The 16,949-nt window shown below is 47.5% G+C and overlaps 3 protein-coding genes across 9 annotated transcripts; 2 read left to right on the top strand and 1 right to left on the bottom strand.

The window, feature by feature from the left end:
- Nucleotides 1–559: 559 nt before the first annotated feature.
- matr3l1.1 (matrin 3-like 1.1) lies at nt 560–14,851 on the top strand. Of its 3 annotated transcripts, XM_058064414.1 has the most exons (22): nt 560–725; nt 1,587–2,369; nt 2,514–2,575; nt 2,661–2,699; nt 3,655–3,695; nt 3,762–3,793; nt 3,875–3,997; nt 4,168–4,293; nt 4,369–4,485; nt 4,561–4,685; nt 4,752–4,987; nt 5,110–5,185; nt 5,450–5,616; nt 5,680–5,777; nt 5,863–5,929; nt 6,009–6,028; nt 6,111–6,236; nt 7,710–7,831; nt 7,921–8,563; nt 8,629–8,680; nt 8,766–8,887; nt 8,962–14,851. In XM_058064414.1, the coding sequence occupies exons 2-22, from the start codon at nt 1,608–1,610 to the stop codon at nt 8,983–8,985; spliced, it is 3,180 nt and encodes a 1,059-aa protein (XP_057920397.1). In that variant the 5' UTR covers nt 560–725; nt 1,587–1,607; the 3' UTR covers nt 8,986–14,851. The 3 variants fall into 3 exon arrangements, with proteins under 3 accessions (XP_057920397.1, XP_057920396.1, XP_057920394.1); XM_058064413.1 differs by lacking the exon at nt 8,962–14,851 and having other exon boundaries at nt 5,692–5,777; nt 8,766–8,953; XM_058064411.1 differs by lacking the exon at nt 8,962–14,851 and having other exon boundaries at nt 8,766–8,953.
- On the bottom strand, nt 9,056–15,765 carry matr3l1.2 (matrin 3-like 1.2). 4 transcript variants are annotated; one of them, XM_058064410.1, is made up of 22 exons: nt 13,882–15,765; nt 13,616–13,677; nt 13,485–13,523; nt 13,329–13,417; nt 13,206–13,258; nt 13,012–13,128; nt 12,822–12,947; nt 12,570–12,746; nt 12,376–12,500; nt 12,033–12,291; nt 11,829–11,966; nt 11,648–11,756; nt 11,564–11,580; nt 11,338–11,460; nt 11,141–11,269; nt 10,944–11,072; nt 10,731–10,861; nt 10,258–10,609; nt 9,904–10,212; nt 9,689–9,824; nt 9,505–9,620; nt 9,056–9,430 (listed from the first exon to the last, which is right to left on the bottom strand). In XM_058064410.1, exons 1-22 carry the CDS (start codon nt 14,593–14,595, stop codon nt 9,368–9,370), a joined length of 3,513 nt encoding a protein of 1,170 aa, XP_057920393.1. In that variant the 5' UTR covers nt 14,596–15,765; the 3' UTR covers nt 9,056–9,367. The 4 variants fall into 4 exon arrangements, with proteins under 4 accessions (XP_057920393.1, XP_057920392.1, XP_057920390.1 ...); XM_058064409.1 differs by having other exon boundaries at nt 9,904–10,397; nt 10,437–10,609; XM_058064407.1 differs by having other exon boundaries at nt 9,904–10,609; nt 13,882–14,727; nt 15,387–15,764.
- Nucleotides 15,005–16,881, top strand: LOC131115851 (polyadenylate-binding protein-interacting protein 2-like). 2 transcript variants are annotated; one of them, XM_058064430.1, is made up of 4 exons: nt 15,005–15,122; nt 16,109–16,245; nt 16,314–16,454; nt 16,527–16,881. In XM_058064430.1, exons 2-4 carry the CDS (start codon nt 16,114–16,116, stop codon nt 16,590–16,592), a joined length of 339 nt encoding a protein of 112 aa, XP_057920413.1. In that variant the 5' UTR covers nt 15,005–15,122; nt 16,109–16,113; the 3' UTR covers nt 16,593–16,881. The 2 variants fall into 2 exon arrangements, with proteins under 2 accessions (XP_057920413.1, XP_057920412.1); XM_058064429.1 differs by lacking the exon at nt 15,005–15,122 and adding an exon at nt 15,851–16,013.
- Nucleotides 16,882–16,949: the final 68 nt, after the last annotated feature.

Genomic DNA, 16,949 nt, shown 5'->3' with positions numbered 1-16,949 from the left:
ACTTTTGCAATGGAGCGTTACCTTTGAAGTCATGTGATGCATCAACTTCAGCATCAATTACAAATATGATATAAATGATAGCAGCGGCCTATGAAGGAAGTGTGTGAGCGTGCATTGGAATCAAACATGCTGCATGTTGATGACGTTCATCAGTGTGACTATAGTTTGTCTGGTGTTTCTGATGAGTAATATAAAACAATTCAAGTATAAAATTCCTAATTAAATTGACAATTATATAAAGTATTTAACATAACTCAAGTGTGATTGTGGGACTTTAAAAGCTTTATCACCGGATGCAGAGCTTTGGCCCCTGCTTAAAAGTCTTTGAGCGTCACCTGGTGGCCAAATGCAGATACGTGTTAGTATCAGTAATATGTAGTATAAGTAAATATTTAGTTTATGGTTTTATTTACACATTTTTTATTATTTTACGATTATCTTAATTTGATAATGTGTTGAGTGTTTGCTATTCCAGCTCCTATTATACTATACATAAAGGTACAGTATACACGACTCCGGTCGCATTATTCTCCTTACCACTGGGGGGCGCTGTGTGACCTGACATCGTTCCGCAAGAAAAAAGACAACCGAAACGTCACCAGCTTTGTTGCGCGACATTCTTTCACCTTATCCTTGATTAAATGTCACTTTAATGGCGCTTTAACGTCTTAAGCGGTTTCACACCCGCCGTGACCTGCTGACATCGGGCAGTCTTTATTGTTCAGGTATGTTTAATTTAATCACAGGCTAATGCTAACACAATGTTAGTGTGTTAAGCTAATAATGCTAGCTAAGTCTCAAACATGTTTGGTTTGGTTAACACAAAAAAAACAACACAGGCAGACACAATGTCATGTTAGTAAGTGACTATTTATCGCTTACGTGGGCAGTAATTAATGTATGTTTCTGTGTTGCGTATCATTCTTGTGAATGTTCATTATAAACGGGTGTTAATTGGTTTTGCTAATCTTTGTTCTACTGACTTCCTTAGCCTTTTTCCACACTTGGTCAAACATGAAAGGTTTAGTACGGTGGCCGACAGGAGTCAACAGTTTTTCACAAACTAAACACACAGCACGATAAATAAATACTTGGTAGTGAATAGTTTGTGAAAAAACACTGCGTCAATCGTTCTTACTTTGTTTTATGTAAGGGGATAAAGTCATATAAACCATACATAGATACAATTTCCAGCTTGATTGACTTGATTGACACAGGTCAGTCAGGGACAGATTTGTATGTTCATCATGGTATCTGCTTGCTTAAATGAACTTCTCCATGTCATGGCTATGTCTGATTATATTGAGCAGCCTGACTCCTTCCTACGTCACAGTAAGTTCCTTCTCTGGTCCGATGAGGAGATGACTGCGTTGAAGGAGCGGCGTCCTCAGAGTTTTTGTTTTTTTTTGTCGTTGATGACACAAGAAACCTCACCACCATTTCTCCAGGTTTGGCAGTGGTCCACACTGTTGCTCGGTGTGGTTCATCAGGCCTTCCCCAGCTGCCAAGACCCCCCTCAACACCTGCCCCACTGATTCCTGTCATGTTTTCACCTCAGTCTTCTTCCCTGGCACTTCTGTCTGCAGTGTCCACGTCCGCTTCCTGCCATGTCTCGCAACCAGCGCCACCGATCATCTCTGTCTGACGCCGACCTCTGGTCTTCTCTGGGATCCACCAGTTTTTCAGACCGCCGTCGCCCCTCACCAGACCACGATTTGTATAGGTCCCACTCAGAGTCCGGACTGTTGCCCTTATCCTCCTCCTCCTCCTACCGTTTGTCTTCCTCATCCCGAAGCTCGCCAACGGTCAGCGCTCACAGCCTCCTGAGCAGCTGCGGTCTGGAACCCGATGACTTGTCGCTCCTTGCTGAGCTTCCTGAAGACGCCTTGACTCTGGAGTCGCTGCCACAACTCCTCCATCAGATTAAATCCAACAGAAGTCCGCTCCAGCCTCCTCCTGCTTCTTTGTCTCACTTGCCAAGCTTGGCAAACCGGAGAGACTGGCAAGATCGCAGGAGGAATCCCAGAAGATATGGTTCTGTCTCCCAGAGGGACCCCCCTTCGTCATCGTCAACCTACTACGATGTGGACAGCAGGCTTGCCCATTCCGGGCAAGACGCCCAACCAGGAAGACCAGCAAAAAACATTCCCTCCCTTTTCTCCCTGCCTGGCCCGGCTAACATGTTCTTTGTGCCTCCCATGGAGCGCCAACTGAGAACTGAGTGGGAAGGTCTTCCCGACACCTCTTCCAATGAGCCCATCGGTGGCGCCATGCCCTGCAAAAGAGAAGCACAAGACTTCCATGGCACGGCTCCCGGGACCTACCCGTATTCGTGTTCTCTGTGTAATGTCACTGTACTCTCAGAGAAGGTTAGTACCCCCCTTCACTCTGATGGATGCCCTCTTTGGCGCCCAGTAGGGGATGCTGGAAAAGTGCTTGTCTGAGAAGCTGCAGCCTGTGGTGAGTGCATCTATCCGAGAACGCAAAAATCATGTGAATGTTGTGTTTTTCAGAACTGGAACAAACACATCAACAACCCCCACCATGCAGATCGACAACTCCGACTACTGCAGCGGTGAGTCTTGACTGGTCACCATCGCTCTTTTTGGCGCTTCGGCTTGAGTAGCTTCATGACCGACGCTCTTCTTTTTCCTCCGCAGCTTTCCGATGTGGGACTGCCGCTTGGAGACATTCAGCAGGTTAGTTCAGCATATGCTTGAGAATATTCCCATTCATCCACGTCACTGTATTCTCAGGGCATTGAATCCATCGCAATTAGACTGTTCAGGCTGTCATTTCGCCCCCCAAGAAAAAAAAAAAAAAACAAGAAACAGCCATCTTGGTTTTATGGTGGGTCCATGAACCATCATGACATTTGAATGGCACCCAAACCACCATCGTTGGCAGGTAGAGGCGCCAGTCCATTTGACGCCACTTAAGAACAAAACCATCACTGTCTGGACAAAGTTCTCAGACTAGAGCTGTCCTATCTAGTCTGACTAGTGTTTGAGCATGAAGTGATAAAGCCAAGACATCCTGAACAGTCCAGTTGGGATCAATTCGATGGTCTGAGCTACCTAATACAGTAAACCTCGGATATATTGGATTCAATTGTTCCCACTGGTTTTGTCCGATATAAGCGAAATCCGTTATATGCGTATACCGGAAAATGTCCGTTTTACGCATATATAGGATTTATATCCGGTATATGCGTAAATCAGATTTTATCCGTTATAAAAAGGCACTTCCTTGTTCCTTTCCAATGTACCTGGACGCGCAGGCAACGCTGCAAACGCTGCAAATGACGTCGTATAGCGGCCTGTCACGATTCGGTGAATCGGAGCGCCACGATGCGGCCATCCGATATATGCGAGGGAAATTTAATGGAAATGCATTGGAACGGGACTGGAGATTTTGTCCGAAATAGGCGAAATCCGTTATAAAAATCCGATATATGCAATGAATTTTGATTGGAAATGCATTACAGAAAAATCGGTTCTTTTTTATCTGTCCGTTGTGAGCGAATTTCCGATATATCCGAGTCCGATATATCCGAGGTTTACTGTTGCTACCATTGGCCGATAGCTTATCAGCAAATGCAGCTCTTTTCCATTCAAATGAGTGCAGTTGTTAACCCCTGCTTTGTTTTTGAAGTTCTGCCAGCCAATCAGAGAGGAAGAGAGAAGACAGCAACAGTAAGTCAGTTTTACCACATGTTCATGGTGTTCCAGTATTTTAATGACACCCCTTGTGTCCGCCAGGGTTGCGTCCCGTTAAGACTGTGGCGAAGAAGGTAAGGCGCAGCCAAGAGATTTACGTCCATGTCACCCTGGAGTAAACCTGCGTCTGATTAATCCGCCGCTTCCGCTTCCAGGCGGCCAGAAGAAGCAATGTGGTGTGCGTCAAGTTTCCCCCTCAGTCCGTGGACGAGTCATACCTCAGGAAACTTGCAGAACCCTTCGGCAAGATCACCAACATCCTTGTGTTTGGCTCGCTAGTGCGTACACGGCAAGCGTGGAATTGTAGATTGTCTGCCACGACTCAACTTTTACGGATGACAGACAATCTACAATCTTCAATTTTTGTGGCTTAAGTTCAGCATCAACACGGGCAGTGATGGAACAGGAAGTTGAGTATCAAACCTCTCCTGCTGACTTTTCCCATTAGGCCTTTTTGGAGATGGGCTCCGTCGACCAGGCAAAGGAGTTTGTGAAGTCTCACAGCCAAAGCCCTTTTAATGTGAACGGACAGCAAATTGACGTCAGCATCTCCAACTCCTTCAACTTTATGAAGGTGCGTGTTGTCAATCACACCAAGTCTGTGAAGGCCCGGCAAGGCTTCTCCTCAGGTTCTTTGTTCTTTGATCAGAGGTGTCGCGTGCTCCACTTCTCGCCGCCGCCAGAAGGAGACGACGACAGGTCAGACCTCCTCAGTGTCGTCAAACGCTTCGGGCAGCCTTTCTACACGCTCTTCCTGCCATCCGGGGTGAGCGCAACGTCACGACGCAGCGCCGCCAAAAAGCCCCTTGCTCCACCTTCACCGCATCTTCCATCTTTTCAGGCGTTTATTGAGATGACATTTCTTAAGGATGCTCAGAAGTTGAGAGATTATTATTCCACCAACACCCTGAAGATCAACGGCAAAGTCCTCAAAGTTTCCTTCTCCGCAGAATACTCAAGTCTCATGTGAGTGCGACGTCACAGTCCAACTTTGTCCCAGCAGACTGATCCCCCACCCTGTCCCCACCCCAGGAAGGTTTCATCTGCTGAACGCTACCAAGAAGAATCAACCAAGAGGACGAGGAGCAGACATGAAGACACCCTGTCCAGTGAGTCCAGAAAGAGAAGGAAAGAAGATCATAGGTCCAAGTCCCGTGAGAGGAGAGCCCGGTCCAAGTCTAGGGAGCGAAAGGCTAAGTCCCAGTCCCAAGAGAGATCCAGCAGTTCCATTTCTAAGATGACTGAAGAAGAGAAACCTGCGACAGCTGGTAAGAAACGCAACTGAGGAACGAGACTAGTTCGATTCAAACGAACCAGTCTCTGCAGGGTGGCTCATGATGAACCAAGTCCTGTAGGTCTTGCATGAAGATTTTTTTGTCCTGGTCCACAGAGTCCAGTTCTGCTTCTGCTGCAGCTCCGCTAAAACCCTCAGAAGATGGACACAAAGACCAAAGCATCTTGGATGAGTAGGTTTTGTACATTTTGAGTTGTTTTATTTTGGAGTAATGTTTATTCACTTGGTGCTAGCCGATCCACCACAGGTCTTATTATTGTGCTTTCCGGTAGAAGTTGACATCCGTGACAGACGTACGCATCAAATCATGCCAAGCTGTCATGACTCACTTCCTGGAATTGTTTTTCATAATAAAAGCCTATCAGGGCAATAGCGTGTATAAGCGTATTAACAGGATAGCGACTTCAAACTTATACATGTCAATGCGTTGCATCAGCTTCTCTGAAGAGGAGAGCGACATTGAAGGGATGGAGGTGATCGGTGAGGATGGAGAGGACTTGGAGGCAGATGACATGGAAACGCTGGAGGAAGCTGAGGAAGAAATGGAAAAGGAGGAAGAAGCTGACATGGAAGACGAATGGCCTGGACCTGAAGGACCTCAAGGTAGATATTCTGTGGAAAAAAAACAACCTGCAGATGAATGTATTAGTTCCATAAAGGTGACAGTTGTGGTTTCAGGTGAAGAAGAGGATGAGGACTGTGAGGCCGATGGTGGGAAGTGTGGTGAAGAGCAACATTCCAACAAGAAAGAGCCAGAAGACGAGGTTGGGACCGTTAAGCTTGACGCCTACTTCCTGCAGATGATTGCTGGGAAAACACCCGCTGACGTTTTGTGTGTGTTTCTTCTAGATCCCAGTGAGTCTAGAAGACTGCATCACCGTGGATGAAGTGGGACAGGAGCACATCCACCACAAAGGTATGGATGGTTCTAATTTTACATTTGTGTTAAGAAAAAAAAAAAAAAGTCCTTAATGCACCGTATGATCACAACACAGGTCAAGACGACGACCAGCAGGTACTGAGCATCTACTTCCTGTTTGTTGTTGGGGTTTGTATCGAGACGAGTCACCGACTGGCCGCTTCTTCTGGTCTTCCAGCAAGTATCTCGAGTGGTCTTCTTCAACAACCTGCCGGCACGCTACTGTAACGCCAAAAACTTCATCGCTTTGTCCAAGGGACTGGGGAGGCAGGTGTGCTACATCCTGTTGCACGCCCAAAAGAAGGTATGAAAAATTATTGTCACCTTTTTTACAGCAGAACCCGCTTAAGTCGGTCCCAAACCGTCAAGTCAATAAAAATGTTATTATTCTAGGTTATTTGTACGTAAAATAGGGGAGCTTTTGTCGATGCGTTCTATTGTTATCTTGTTATTGCTGAGCAGAGTGAAACATCAGGGCCACATCTGGACACTATCATCCAGGACTATAATAGTCCAGCCCTATTAAATATATGAAAACAAGATTTTAAATTGTTATTAAATGCACAAATCAGTGGGATCGACTACCTGTGACAATATAATCCAAGACTTGCAACTTAACTTGGACTTTGACGTCAATGACTCAGGATTTGTACTTTAGTCTATTGACTAAAATACTCCAAATTTTCTGATTCAAGAACAAACATCGAATGTGTGGATTACATTTTTGTGCACTGCTTAAATCCAGAATGCTACGTCAGAACTTTTTCTGTGACCGAATCTTGTCCCACTGGTCGTACTTTATTTTAAAACAAACAATTCATCATGCCTTTGTCTAATTTAATACAGTAAACCTCGGGTATATCGGATTCAATTGTTCCCACTGGTTTTGTCCGATATAAGCGACATCCGTTATATGCGTATACCGGAAAATGTCCGTTACGCATATATCGGATTTATATCCGGTATATGCGTAAATCGGATTTTATCCGTTATAAAAAGGCACTTCCTTGACTATGTTTCCAATGTACCTGGACTGGCCAATGAAAAGAGACGTAAGGTAATGAGAATTTAACTTTATTGGACTCTGAGCATAACAGATTGTTAATTAAGCTAGGCCCTGTTACGCCCGTCAGGCCTACGTTATTTCCAATAGTGAGGTTAAGATCTCATTCACTGCTGTGCTGGTATTATTGACGTCACTCACTTTTATATTTGTCCTAAATCTGGAGCCAGGAGAAAGACAATAGCCAGTGACATCAACAAGATTAGCATAACGATGCAGCCATCCGATATATGCGAGGGAAATTTAATGGAAATGCATTGGAAAGGGACTGGAGATTTTGTCCGAAATAGGCGAAATCCGTTATAAAAAATCCGATATATGCAATGAATTTTTATTGGAAATGCATTACAGAAAAATCGGTTCTTTTTTATCTGTCCGTTGTGAGCGAATTTCCGATATATCCGAGTCCGATATATCTGAGGTTTACTGTAATAAATTGTTAAAATAGAATTTTATTTTGGACACTAAACAGAAATGTCTGGCCTATGACTTTGGACATCACCCAACTTGATGTTTGGAATAAAAGGTAGAAAACCATGTGAACAAACTTGACATGTTGAAAAAGCCTTTACCCCACTGTCCTGATGTATGTGGACAAAGTGACAAACGTGCAAGCAATGACTACCTTCAGTTGATGGGGTGTCGACTTAAACGGGTTCCGCCTCCATCTGACCCTTGTTAAACTTGTGTATAAATACTCATGACGCCTTTCAGGGTTTCATAGAGATGTCCAGCACTGCGGAGGCTGTGAGAGTCGCCAATGAACTCAACGTCTTCTTCAAAAAGACGCGAACTGTCGTCCTGATCTCCAATAAATATCAACGCCTAACTCAAGGGTTTGCGCCACGAGTGGCTCATGAGTCTCTCTGTAGCAAAGACACTGGGCTAACATCCTGTACGTGTGTGTGTGTGTGTGTGTGTGTAGGAATAGGATTCCCAACCCAGACCAGCCCAAGAGTGAAAGTAGCAGACGGAGTGACCAGCACAAAGACTCCAGGACAAAAGACAAAGAATCCCAACACAGTAGGAAGAAGTCTTCCAGATCATCCCCGGAGGAAGAAAAGGAAAAGTCTATCAAAAAGGCACATGAGAAACAATCAGCATCCAGAAAAACTTCAGAGAGTGAGTCCAAGACTGGGAAGAGTCAGCAGAAAGAATCGGAATCAGAGAAGACCCAAAAGCAGTCATTTGGCAGGAAGGGTCAGGAGAATAGTTCGAGTCAAGACCAAGTATCAGATTCTAGGAAGACCCTGGAGACCGAGTCAGAGGGAGGAAAGTCTCAGAAGATTGAGCCCAAAAAGACTGTAGATGCGCTACAGAAATGTGGAGAGACGCCAGAGAGAGGTGTTTCCTCGAAGGCGTCAGAGGACATCAGTGCCATCAAACAGCCTGAAATAATGGACTCCAGGAAGCAGGAAAGTCTGGATGGGTTGTGTGAGACGTTGACGATAAAAGCACCCCATGAGGATGACTCTGTGCCTAAAAAGACAAGCCAAATGTCAGGTGAAAGTTCAGAGAAGAAGCCCTCTGAAGCACAGGCAGCTGATTTGGCAGATAAGTCACATCAGGTATGTAGTTTTTGTTTTTTTGGGGAAGTCGACAAGTTGCCACGGTGACAATATTGTGTTTGCAGGAAGCTGCCAATGGACCTACAGGTGCCACCACAACACCTCTCCAGCCTGTTGGTAAGGTCAAAGTGAATCATCCTCAGCGTCATTTGAGGGGCTGAGATGATCCACGGTACTAATCTCAGGCTTCGCTTCATTGCAGGGACCGAGTTTGTGCGTCCGGTGGTCGGGTACTTTTGCAACTTGTGTCAGCTCATCTACGCTGACGAAGACGAGGCCAAAGTGCAACACTGCAGCAGCCGCCAGCACCATGACAAGTATCAGGTAAACAGTTACAACAGTCAGGTAAAAGATAACGAATAAGAAAATAAGTGTAATCAGCATTGTTGTTATTTCAGGAGAAGATGAAAATGGTGAGCTGAAAGAAATCTTTTGTCAACTTTTTTGCATTTTAATGTCACTAACTCTTTCACAATAAAGCTTTGTGACGAGTTTGAGTGTAAAACATTTATTCTAAAACATTCAAACAATGAACAGAATCACAAAGGCTGAACCATACGGACTTTCTAGTCTTTTAGGCGGAGCGCATCCTGACACTTTCAAACTGAGATATTTGAACTACAGGAAGTGTGACTGGATCATGTGACTGCTAGGGGGACAACAAGGTATGTGATGAAGCAGAGTCCGCCTGCTTGTCCTTTAATGTGCAATGTAAATATCAGCAGTCTGCGTCTAAACAAAAATTATGAAAAAGTATCAACACAAAAGTCGACTCAACGTTTGTTGGGGGAAAAAAAAATGAAGTCACGCGTCAGCCTTCTTTGCTCGCTTCTTCTCCGCCTTGCTTTTTTCCTTCTCCAAATGTTTCTGGAACAACAAACATCAAGGTGACATTACGGCCAATTTTGTCATGTTGACACATGTTGTGATCGGAGCCTCACCTGCAGCTTGTCGTAGTGCATCTGGCTGCTGCAGTGTGTTTTCTTGGCCATGTCCTCGTTAGAGTAAAACAGCAGGCAGACACGGCAGTAATACCCCATCTTGATGTGTTCCAGCCCTGCACACAAACACATTTAGACGCCTTCGCCAGGACGACAAGGAAGACTTTTGTTGCTGTTTGCTCACCGATTGGTCTATTAGGGTCGAATGGTGGCAGCGGTAGAGATGCAGCGCTCGGTTTGGTTTCAGCCAACGGAGCTGACATCTGTTTGTCCTGATTGGCTGATGTCTCCATGGCGATCTGCTCCTCCTCCTGTGTCGGCTGCATCACAATGACACGTCAGGTGACCAAGATCAACATGTCAACGCTAGTCTCAGATGAACACAAACAATGGACTTACTTCCGGCTTCAGATTCAGAAGACATGGAATGTTCTCTGTGGTGTCCATGTCTGTCTTTTGATTCGGGCCTGACACCTCCTCTTCGACCAGAGGTTTCATTTCCTCCTGTTCCGCTTGAGGTTTGATTTGCGCCTCATCCGCTAAGACCGCTTTGTCTTCCTGAGGTTGCATGGGCTCCTCATTCTCCTCGACCGCCGAATCTTGAGGTTTCATGTGTTCCTCGTCCTCCGTGACGGACCCTTCCTCTTGAGGATTCATGTGCTCCTCCTCTTGAGGTTTCTTTTGCTCCTCTTCCTCCTTGTCCGCCACCTCCTCTTGAGGTTTCTTTTGCTCCTCTTCCTCCTTGTCCGCCACCTCCTCTTCAGGTTTCTTTTCCTCCTCTTCCCCCTTGTCCACGGCCTCCTCTTGAGGTTTCTTTTCCTCCTCTTCCCCCTTGCCCGCCACCTCCTCTTGAGGTTTCATTTGCTCGTCCTTGTCCGCCACCTCCTCTTGAGGTTTCATTTGCTCGTCCTTGTCCGCCACCTCCTCTTGAGGTTTCATTTGCTCGTCCTTAACCGCCTCATCTTCTTGAGGTTTCATTTGCTCCTCTTCATCCTTGGGTTTGTCTTTCTTGATTTTCTTGGCTGGAGGTTCCTCTTCTGGATGTTTGGCTGATTTCGAAGGCGAGCTACTCGTCTCCCTCTTGACAGCACTGATACACTGATGTCTGCACAAACAGTGAGCAGACCAGAACAGCTGACTGATGCGGAGACACAACTGAACAGGAAGTAGCTATCAAAGCAAAGCGTGGGCCTGCAGGCACACATCTATCAACTTTCAACACTCACCCATACTTGAGCTGCGTGTACTTCCTGCTCACATAGACGAGCAGTCGTCTACCATTTAACTTTGGTTGGTTGGCTTTGTAAGCTTCGGCCATTTCATACGCGTCCTCTGCCCTCTCCATCTCCAGGAAACACTTAACACAAAGACAAGCGTCGCTCGATACCCTGAGCATGTCAAGTCTGCAGTGATATTTCACCAATGACAACGCTCCTTACCTCTCTCTTGATGCGGTTCAGGAAGTACTTTCTGACTTTGCCGTAGGGGTGCGCCAGTTTGAAGACGTCCTCGTCTAAGTATTTGCTGTTGGGCAGCTGACCCACATACACCACCCTGCTGACGCCGCACTGCAAGAACAGGAAGTGAGGTCAGCGTGTTTTAGCACAGGTGCGATCCACAATGAGGTGACCTTCACCTGGATGGTCGGGTAGGTCATGGAAAGGTTGACCCGCACCGGGCGCCCGCATACGGACGCAGAAACGTTCCCGTTGTAAAACTTGACCATTGCCCGTGCTTCTTTCTCTGTGGCAAACTGAAGGAAGGCCTGGAAGGAAAGAGACCTCGTTGTTTATTATGTTGGCAGCAGGTGAGTCCACAATGGTCCACTCTAACCTCAGGTCTCCGGTCCAGGACCAGGTGCTTCACCAGCTTCCCAAAAGGTTTAGCCAGCCCCAGCAACTCATCCAGGAAATTGTATCCACGTCTGAATCCCAGGACGTTGACCACCCTCAGCCCCTGACAGGAGGGAAATGGTCACGTCCCATCGTACAGGAAGTTGGCCACGTTACACTGATTGACTGGCCGTGTGAGCAGGGTCAGAGGTCGTGCAGATACATACCCCTCTCCTGGACGTGTCTGCAGGGAGAGAGAGAAGACAAAAGGTGAGTCCCAAGCATCTTCATCAGTCATGTGATGGGCTTACCTATGTCTTCAGAATGATGTCCTTCATTTTCAGCCAACTCCTCCTCCTCCTCATCAGGGAGTTCATCCAGCGTCACAAACTCCTCCATGTTCTCCAGGAAGTTCCGGTCCTGAAAAGTCACGCATTAAGCTTTGATGTTGACCTCACAATGCCGTGTCAGATGTCTCCTTGGGGGAGCTACCTGCTCAGGCTCGTGTTCTTCAGCACTTCCCGCTTCTGCTTTCTGCTCCTCTGGCTCCTCCCCCTGCTCAGCCTTGACAGGAGCACTGACCACATCGGTAGGAGTCTCACCCGTGACACCGTCTTCATCATCAGGAACCTGGGATGATGTTACCTTGAGAACACTGGTCCAGTTAAGGGTGACAGGTTTTTTTGGATATCTCACCTTCTCCTGAACGCCCTCTTCGGTTTCCTCTGGCTCCACCCCCTCTGTACCTGCCTCGCTTGTATTCTCGTCCCCCTCCACCACTCCGGACACTTCCTCCCCTTCTTTGTCCTCCTCATCCTCTGAAGAAGACTTGGCTATGTGCTCATCATCTCTGCTCCTGGAAGGCGATGTAGATGTGTTTCTGGATGCCGAGTAGCTGCTGTTGGCTCCGCCCCTCCGACTGTTCCCTGCAGCTCCTTCCTGTCTGCGATTGATGCTGCATCACAGAGGAAGAAATGTGAATCTGAGTCCTTTAATTCAGGTTGAGGTGTCACTATGGCAACCAGGTTTTTTGACTGACTTGAGGGTCTTGTACTTGGTGCAGATGTTGATGCGGATGGCTCGACCTTGGATGGTGAGGGGGTTGACAGTGTAGTACTTGACCATCATCTCTGCATCGTCTGACGTTCCCAACTGGACGAACGCCTGGAGGATACAACGGCATTAGTTCATGTGGGCAGGAAGTGACCACGTGTGTGTGTGTCAAAGTGTCACCTGATTGGTCAAGAAGAGATGCTTCTCAACCACGCCAAAGCGAGCGGCGATGGTCAGTAGTTCCTCCTTCTGGTCTTCTTCTCTGGGCAGGTTGGAGAAGAACACCACCTTACTGCCTCGTCCTTTGCTCTCCCAGGAGAGCCTGTCACTCTGCCTGTCGGACGAGCGCTGGTCTTTCTATGGGCACCACAAAAGAGGCGTGTCAAGAACTTTGCGGCAGTGGTGGTGTCCTGGCGGTGGTGGTGGCGTCACCTCTATGACCATCAGCCGTCTAGATAGGTAGAAGGTGACAGGCTTCCCGTAGAGCATAGCCGGCTTCAACTGGTAGTAGTTGACCATGTCCTGCGCTTCTTCGTGACGCTCCATCTCCAAGAAAGCCTGTGGACACAAACACCATGGATGTTGTAGACTACTATAGTGCCGAGTGGGCGGACGAGTCTACCTTATTCTTGAGGATCAGGTGCTCCCGCAGACGCCCGAAAGGTTCCGTGAAGGCGAATAACGTCTTATTGCTGAGGGGCTTCCTGTCGTATTTAACCACCACCACTCTGCTCCTCAACTGTGAAAACATCTCACATCTTCCATCACCAAAATCACATCCGCCTCATGAAACTCTTCATGTTCTCCCACACTGACCATGTTTTGTCCTGACTGGTTCTTCCCCGACAGACCAGGACCCATACCTGAGCCTGACACACACACACAGTCAGTATATTAAGCTAGATATTCTTCTTGACCATGGAAAGATCCGTGTCTCACCCCAATTGGACATCATCCCTGCTGCCGGCCCAGGCCCCGAGGGGGGTGGTCCAAGTAGTCCCGCAGACATGTTAGTGGACTCCATGAGGCTGTTGGAGAACAGAGAACATGATGATGATCCTTGAAGATGTTGAGTGATGTGTGTGGAGGTGTTACCTTCTGCCAGAAGCCACACTGGGGTCCCACTCTGGATACCTGCAGAGTCACAGGGTGGTCAATACAAAGTGTGCACGTCTGTGTGTGCGTGTGTGTGTGTGTGTGTGTGTGTGTGTGCGCGAGACACTCACATGTTGAGCAGCACTCGTCTGTTCTCGGCATGTCGCAAGCCATTTGTGTGTTGGTTCCACTCCTGCACGCACACGCACACAATCAGCACAAGCGCTCACTTTGCCGTGGCAACCGCGTGTTCCCGGCTGTGTGTAGCAGTTGTGTTTATAAAGTGTGCTTTAGCATTAAGTGTGCAAGGACAAGTCATGACAGGAAGAGGACAAAACAGGATGGAGAAGCGACTGAGGTCCCGTGTGACTGCGGCGAACGGCGTGGCGGTACTCACCATGGTGGAATGCACATCAAAGTCGCAAAGTGAGCACACGTGGGGAAACATGGAGGGCAGGACTCCCAAGAAGTCTTGGACTTTTCCTTGTGACGGGGAGCCCTTCCTCCTCTGCAAAAAGCCAGGCTCGGACAGAGACGCCCCCTGCAGGCTGCCGTAGGAGTCGTGGCGTGAAGGCTCAGAAGGGAACCTCCCTCTGTTCCCGCCTCCATAATTCAGGCCCAGCCCACGGTTGAGGGAGACCTCCTGCTGGGAAGTGAAGCCAAAGTCTGACGGGCCAGAACCTTGCCCTAAAGACGTCCCGCCCATCCTGCCCACATTGTCCCAACCGCCACCTCTGTAGGACTTATCTGACGACATGGAGGATGCTGCCCCCCGCCCCGTGTCCACCTTACGGTTCTTGAGCTGCATGATGATTTGCGGCAGAGTCTCCACACTGATGTCCTCCTCTGGAATCTGAGCCAGAGCATCCAGATCCGAGGGCGACAGCCCCAAGCTGGCAAAAAGCTTCATGGTGCTGCCAAGATTGCCGCCGCCGCCACCACCACGGGACATGCGGGAGCTGCTCTCCTGGCCCTCCATGCCACCGCCCACCCCTGAAGCCCCGCCCACCAGCTGATTCATGCCGAAGTTTAAAGTCTCTGCAGCGGCAAGGAGCCCCCGACCCACGCCGAAGCCTTGTTGAGTGCCGTCCATCTGCGACCTCTGAGACATGGCGTCACAAGGCGTAGATGCTTGCGAGGGTCAAAATGTTCTGGGAGGCAAGAGGATGAGAAAAGTTCAAGATGTGTCCGGTGGGAAGGATCCTATCAAGTTGAAGTCTGGAGCAAAGAGGGAAGTGCGGTCCTGAAAAACAGTTAAGGACAAGTAGACATTGTGGTCTTCGTGTCCACAAAGACCACCAACACTTTGACGTGCACGCACACAGCCATGGAAGCTACTGAGCGACAGTTAGCTAAAGAAGCAGGCCCAAAAGTCAGACTGGAGCTGAGACGAAGAGGAAGAGATAATATCCCCTTGTGGACAAAAAAGGAAACTTGATGTAGAAAGGAGATCAAAGAATCAGAGAATGAATTATGAAAGAACATCTCCCATCAATAACTTGCAAGGAAAACAACTGATCCAACAACGGGATTGATCACTATAGATAGGATCAGGGACAATAACTAAGCTAAGTAGATGGAGGCTAACAAAGTAGCTAGGTTACAACGTAGCTCTGCTAATAAGCAGCAAGGCTAACAGTAAGTAGCACTATGCTGTTTGATTTCCTTTTCCACTATTCACTGCGGTGTGCATATAGTACATATATGTATTTATAGTGCTGAGCATGAGCTCACCAATGCTAACGTTAGCCTTAGCCAGTTTGAAACGCCTGCTAACCACGCGTTAATGAGGATGGTTAGTTCCATTAAATGTCCAATATGTTGTACTTAACGTTATTCAATTACATGATAGATAGACTGTTTGGTGACTAAGGAGACGAGTCCATAATTAGACATTCTTACCTAGCAACTTGACCAAATGAAGCTTCGAAAGAATGCATTGGCATTCTAGGCTGAAATCTCGCGAGAACTCGTTGCCAGTGACGTCACAAAGGCCCACAAGTCCGGAGCCGGACATAGAACGACTGCAATTTATGGAAATAATGACGTACACTCTTGACAGAAGGTTATTTTCAAGTTATTTTTTATTAAATAATGTAAACACCTGCGACGTTGTTTGACGTAAAGTAGCAACGGGAAATAAATACAAATGAAAAAATATCAAGTAAATGAAAGTCTGACTGGTTTTTACAACGAACCACAAGCAGTCGGTGACTTTACTACACAATATTCACCACCGTTTAAGCCATCTGGTAATATTGAAAAAATAGTGTTCATTTATGCGTCAAAATCCATGTATTACTTCACCAAAAACTCTCGAGATGAGCAAGTTCTCTTCTGTCCGACGCTCCTCCGCCATTGTTTTCAATGGACGGTTGGTCTATGAAGGCAACATTGTGATTTAGCCAATCATAAGCGAGCTCTACGTGACGTCACCAAGTAAACAAACAGTAGCCTGGCGGCCATTACAGTCCAAGGAAAGCTCGAGTTGACGGGTTGTTTTTCCTACAGAAACAAGTCGTTAGTGAGGTAAACTGCATTCTATTTGACATCTCACACGTATTTACACACGTCACACTCGTCTGTTTGGTGGGTTTTGTGGCTAATAACTTTTCCTCTGCTAGGTGACATGAAAGACCCGAGATTGAGCCACGCCACCTCGAACATGACCCTCAGCAATGACGTCACGCTGAGTAGCCTTCAGGAGAACCCCTTCGCGGAGTACATGTGGATGGAGCACGAGGAAGAGTTCAACAGACAGGTGAGTGACACCTGTCGGGGATGACGTCACGGCGCCACACGTCTTCATGGGTTCTTTGCTCCTGGCAGGTCGAGGAGGAGCTGTGGGAGGAGGACTTCATAGAGAGATGTTTCCAGGAGATGCTGGACGAGGAGGAGTGGGAGTGGTTTGTCCCATCCAGAGATCTTCCCCCTGGCAACCAGTGGCAGGAACATCACCCACTTTTGGCGGTGAGGCTCCATTCGAGGGTATAAGTGCCAAATTCGGAAAAAAGTAGATGAATAGCCATCTTGTGTGTGCAGACTAGCAGCAGCCTCAATCCCAATGCCAAGGAGTTCACGCCCGGCATCCAGAAGCACATCATGTGACCAGCCACGCCGCCACTCCAGTGCACACTGTGATTTATCAACAAGACGGCTGGCCGATAAGGCCCAGCGCTCCTGCTCATACGTGGGCGTGTCTCTGAATGTAAACACGCACTCCAATTGGCAGTTGTCACGTTGTGGTGTGGTTACTTCAGGTGTTCCCCCGAAATGCTTTGTGTCCCCCGCTGCTGCACGCTTACGCACTAACTACTGTAGAGAAATCACAGAAAGACAAAAAGGTATATTTTTCTTTAAAGTATTTGAAAATAAATGTTTAATGAATATTCGTGAACATTTGAATGATCAATTGTTTAATCATGGCTGACATGATGCTTTAGCGCCTTAGCAGCTAATTAATCG

Source organism: Doryrhamphus excisus, chromosome 2 (assembly GCF_030265055.1).
Source record: "Doryrhamphus excisus isolate RoL2022-K1 chromosome 2, RoL_Dexc_1.0, whole genome shotgun sequence".
Classification (NCBI taxonomy): Eukaryota; Metazoa; Chordata; class Actinopteri; order Syngnathiformes; family Syngnathidae; genus Doryrhamphus; species Doryrhamphus excisus.
The sequence above is the reverse complement of the archived record's forward strand: the minus strand, read 5'-3'. Positions and strand labels throughout refer to the sequence as shown.

Coding starts and splice junctions, on each gene's coding strand:
- matr3l1.1 (XM_058064411.1), top strand. CDS start 1,608: ATGTCTCGCAACCAGCGCCACCGATCATCTCTGTCTGACGCCGACCTC. Junction 4,686..4,751: donor GCAGAATACTCAAGTCTCAT/GTGAGTGCGACG, acceptor TCCCCACCCCAG/GAAGGTTTCATCTGCTGAAC. Junction 8,564..8,628: donor TGGCAGATAAGTCACATCAG/GTATGTAGTTTT, acceptor TTGTGTTTGCAG/GAAGCTGCCAATGGACCTAC.
- matr3l1.2 (XM_058064407.1), bottom strand. CDS start 14,595: ATGTCTCAGAGGTCGCAGATGGACGGCACTCAACAAGGCTTCGGCGTG. Junction 13,678..13,881: donor TTGATGTGCATTCCACCATG/GTGAGTACCGCC, acceptor GTGTGCGTGCAG/GAGTGGAACCAACACACAAA. Junction 12,747..12,821: donor GACGGCTGATGGTCATAGAG/GTGACGCCACCA, acceptor TGGTGCCCATAG/AAAGACCAGCGCTCGTCCGA.
- LOC131115851 (XM_058064430.1), top strand. CDS start 16,114: ATGAAAGACCCGAGATTGAGCCACGCCACCTCGAACATGACCCTCAGC. Junction 16,246..16,313: donor AGGAAGAGTTCAACAGACAG/GTGAGTGACACC, acceptor TGCTCCTGGCAG/GTCGAGGAGGAGCTGTGGGA. Junction 16,455..16,526: donor AACATCACCCACTTTTGGCG/GTGAGGCTCCAT, acceptor TTGTGTGTGCAG/ACTAGCAGCAGCCTCAATCC.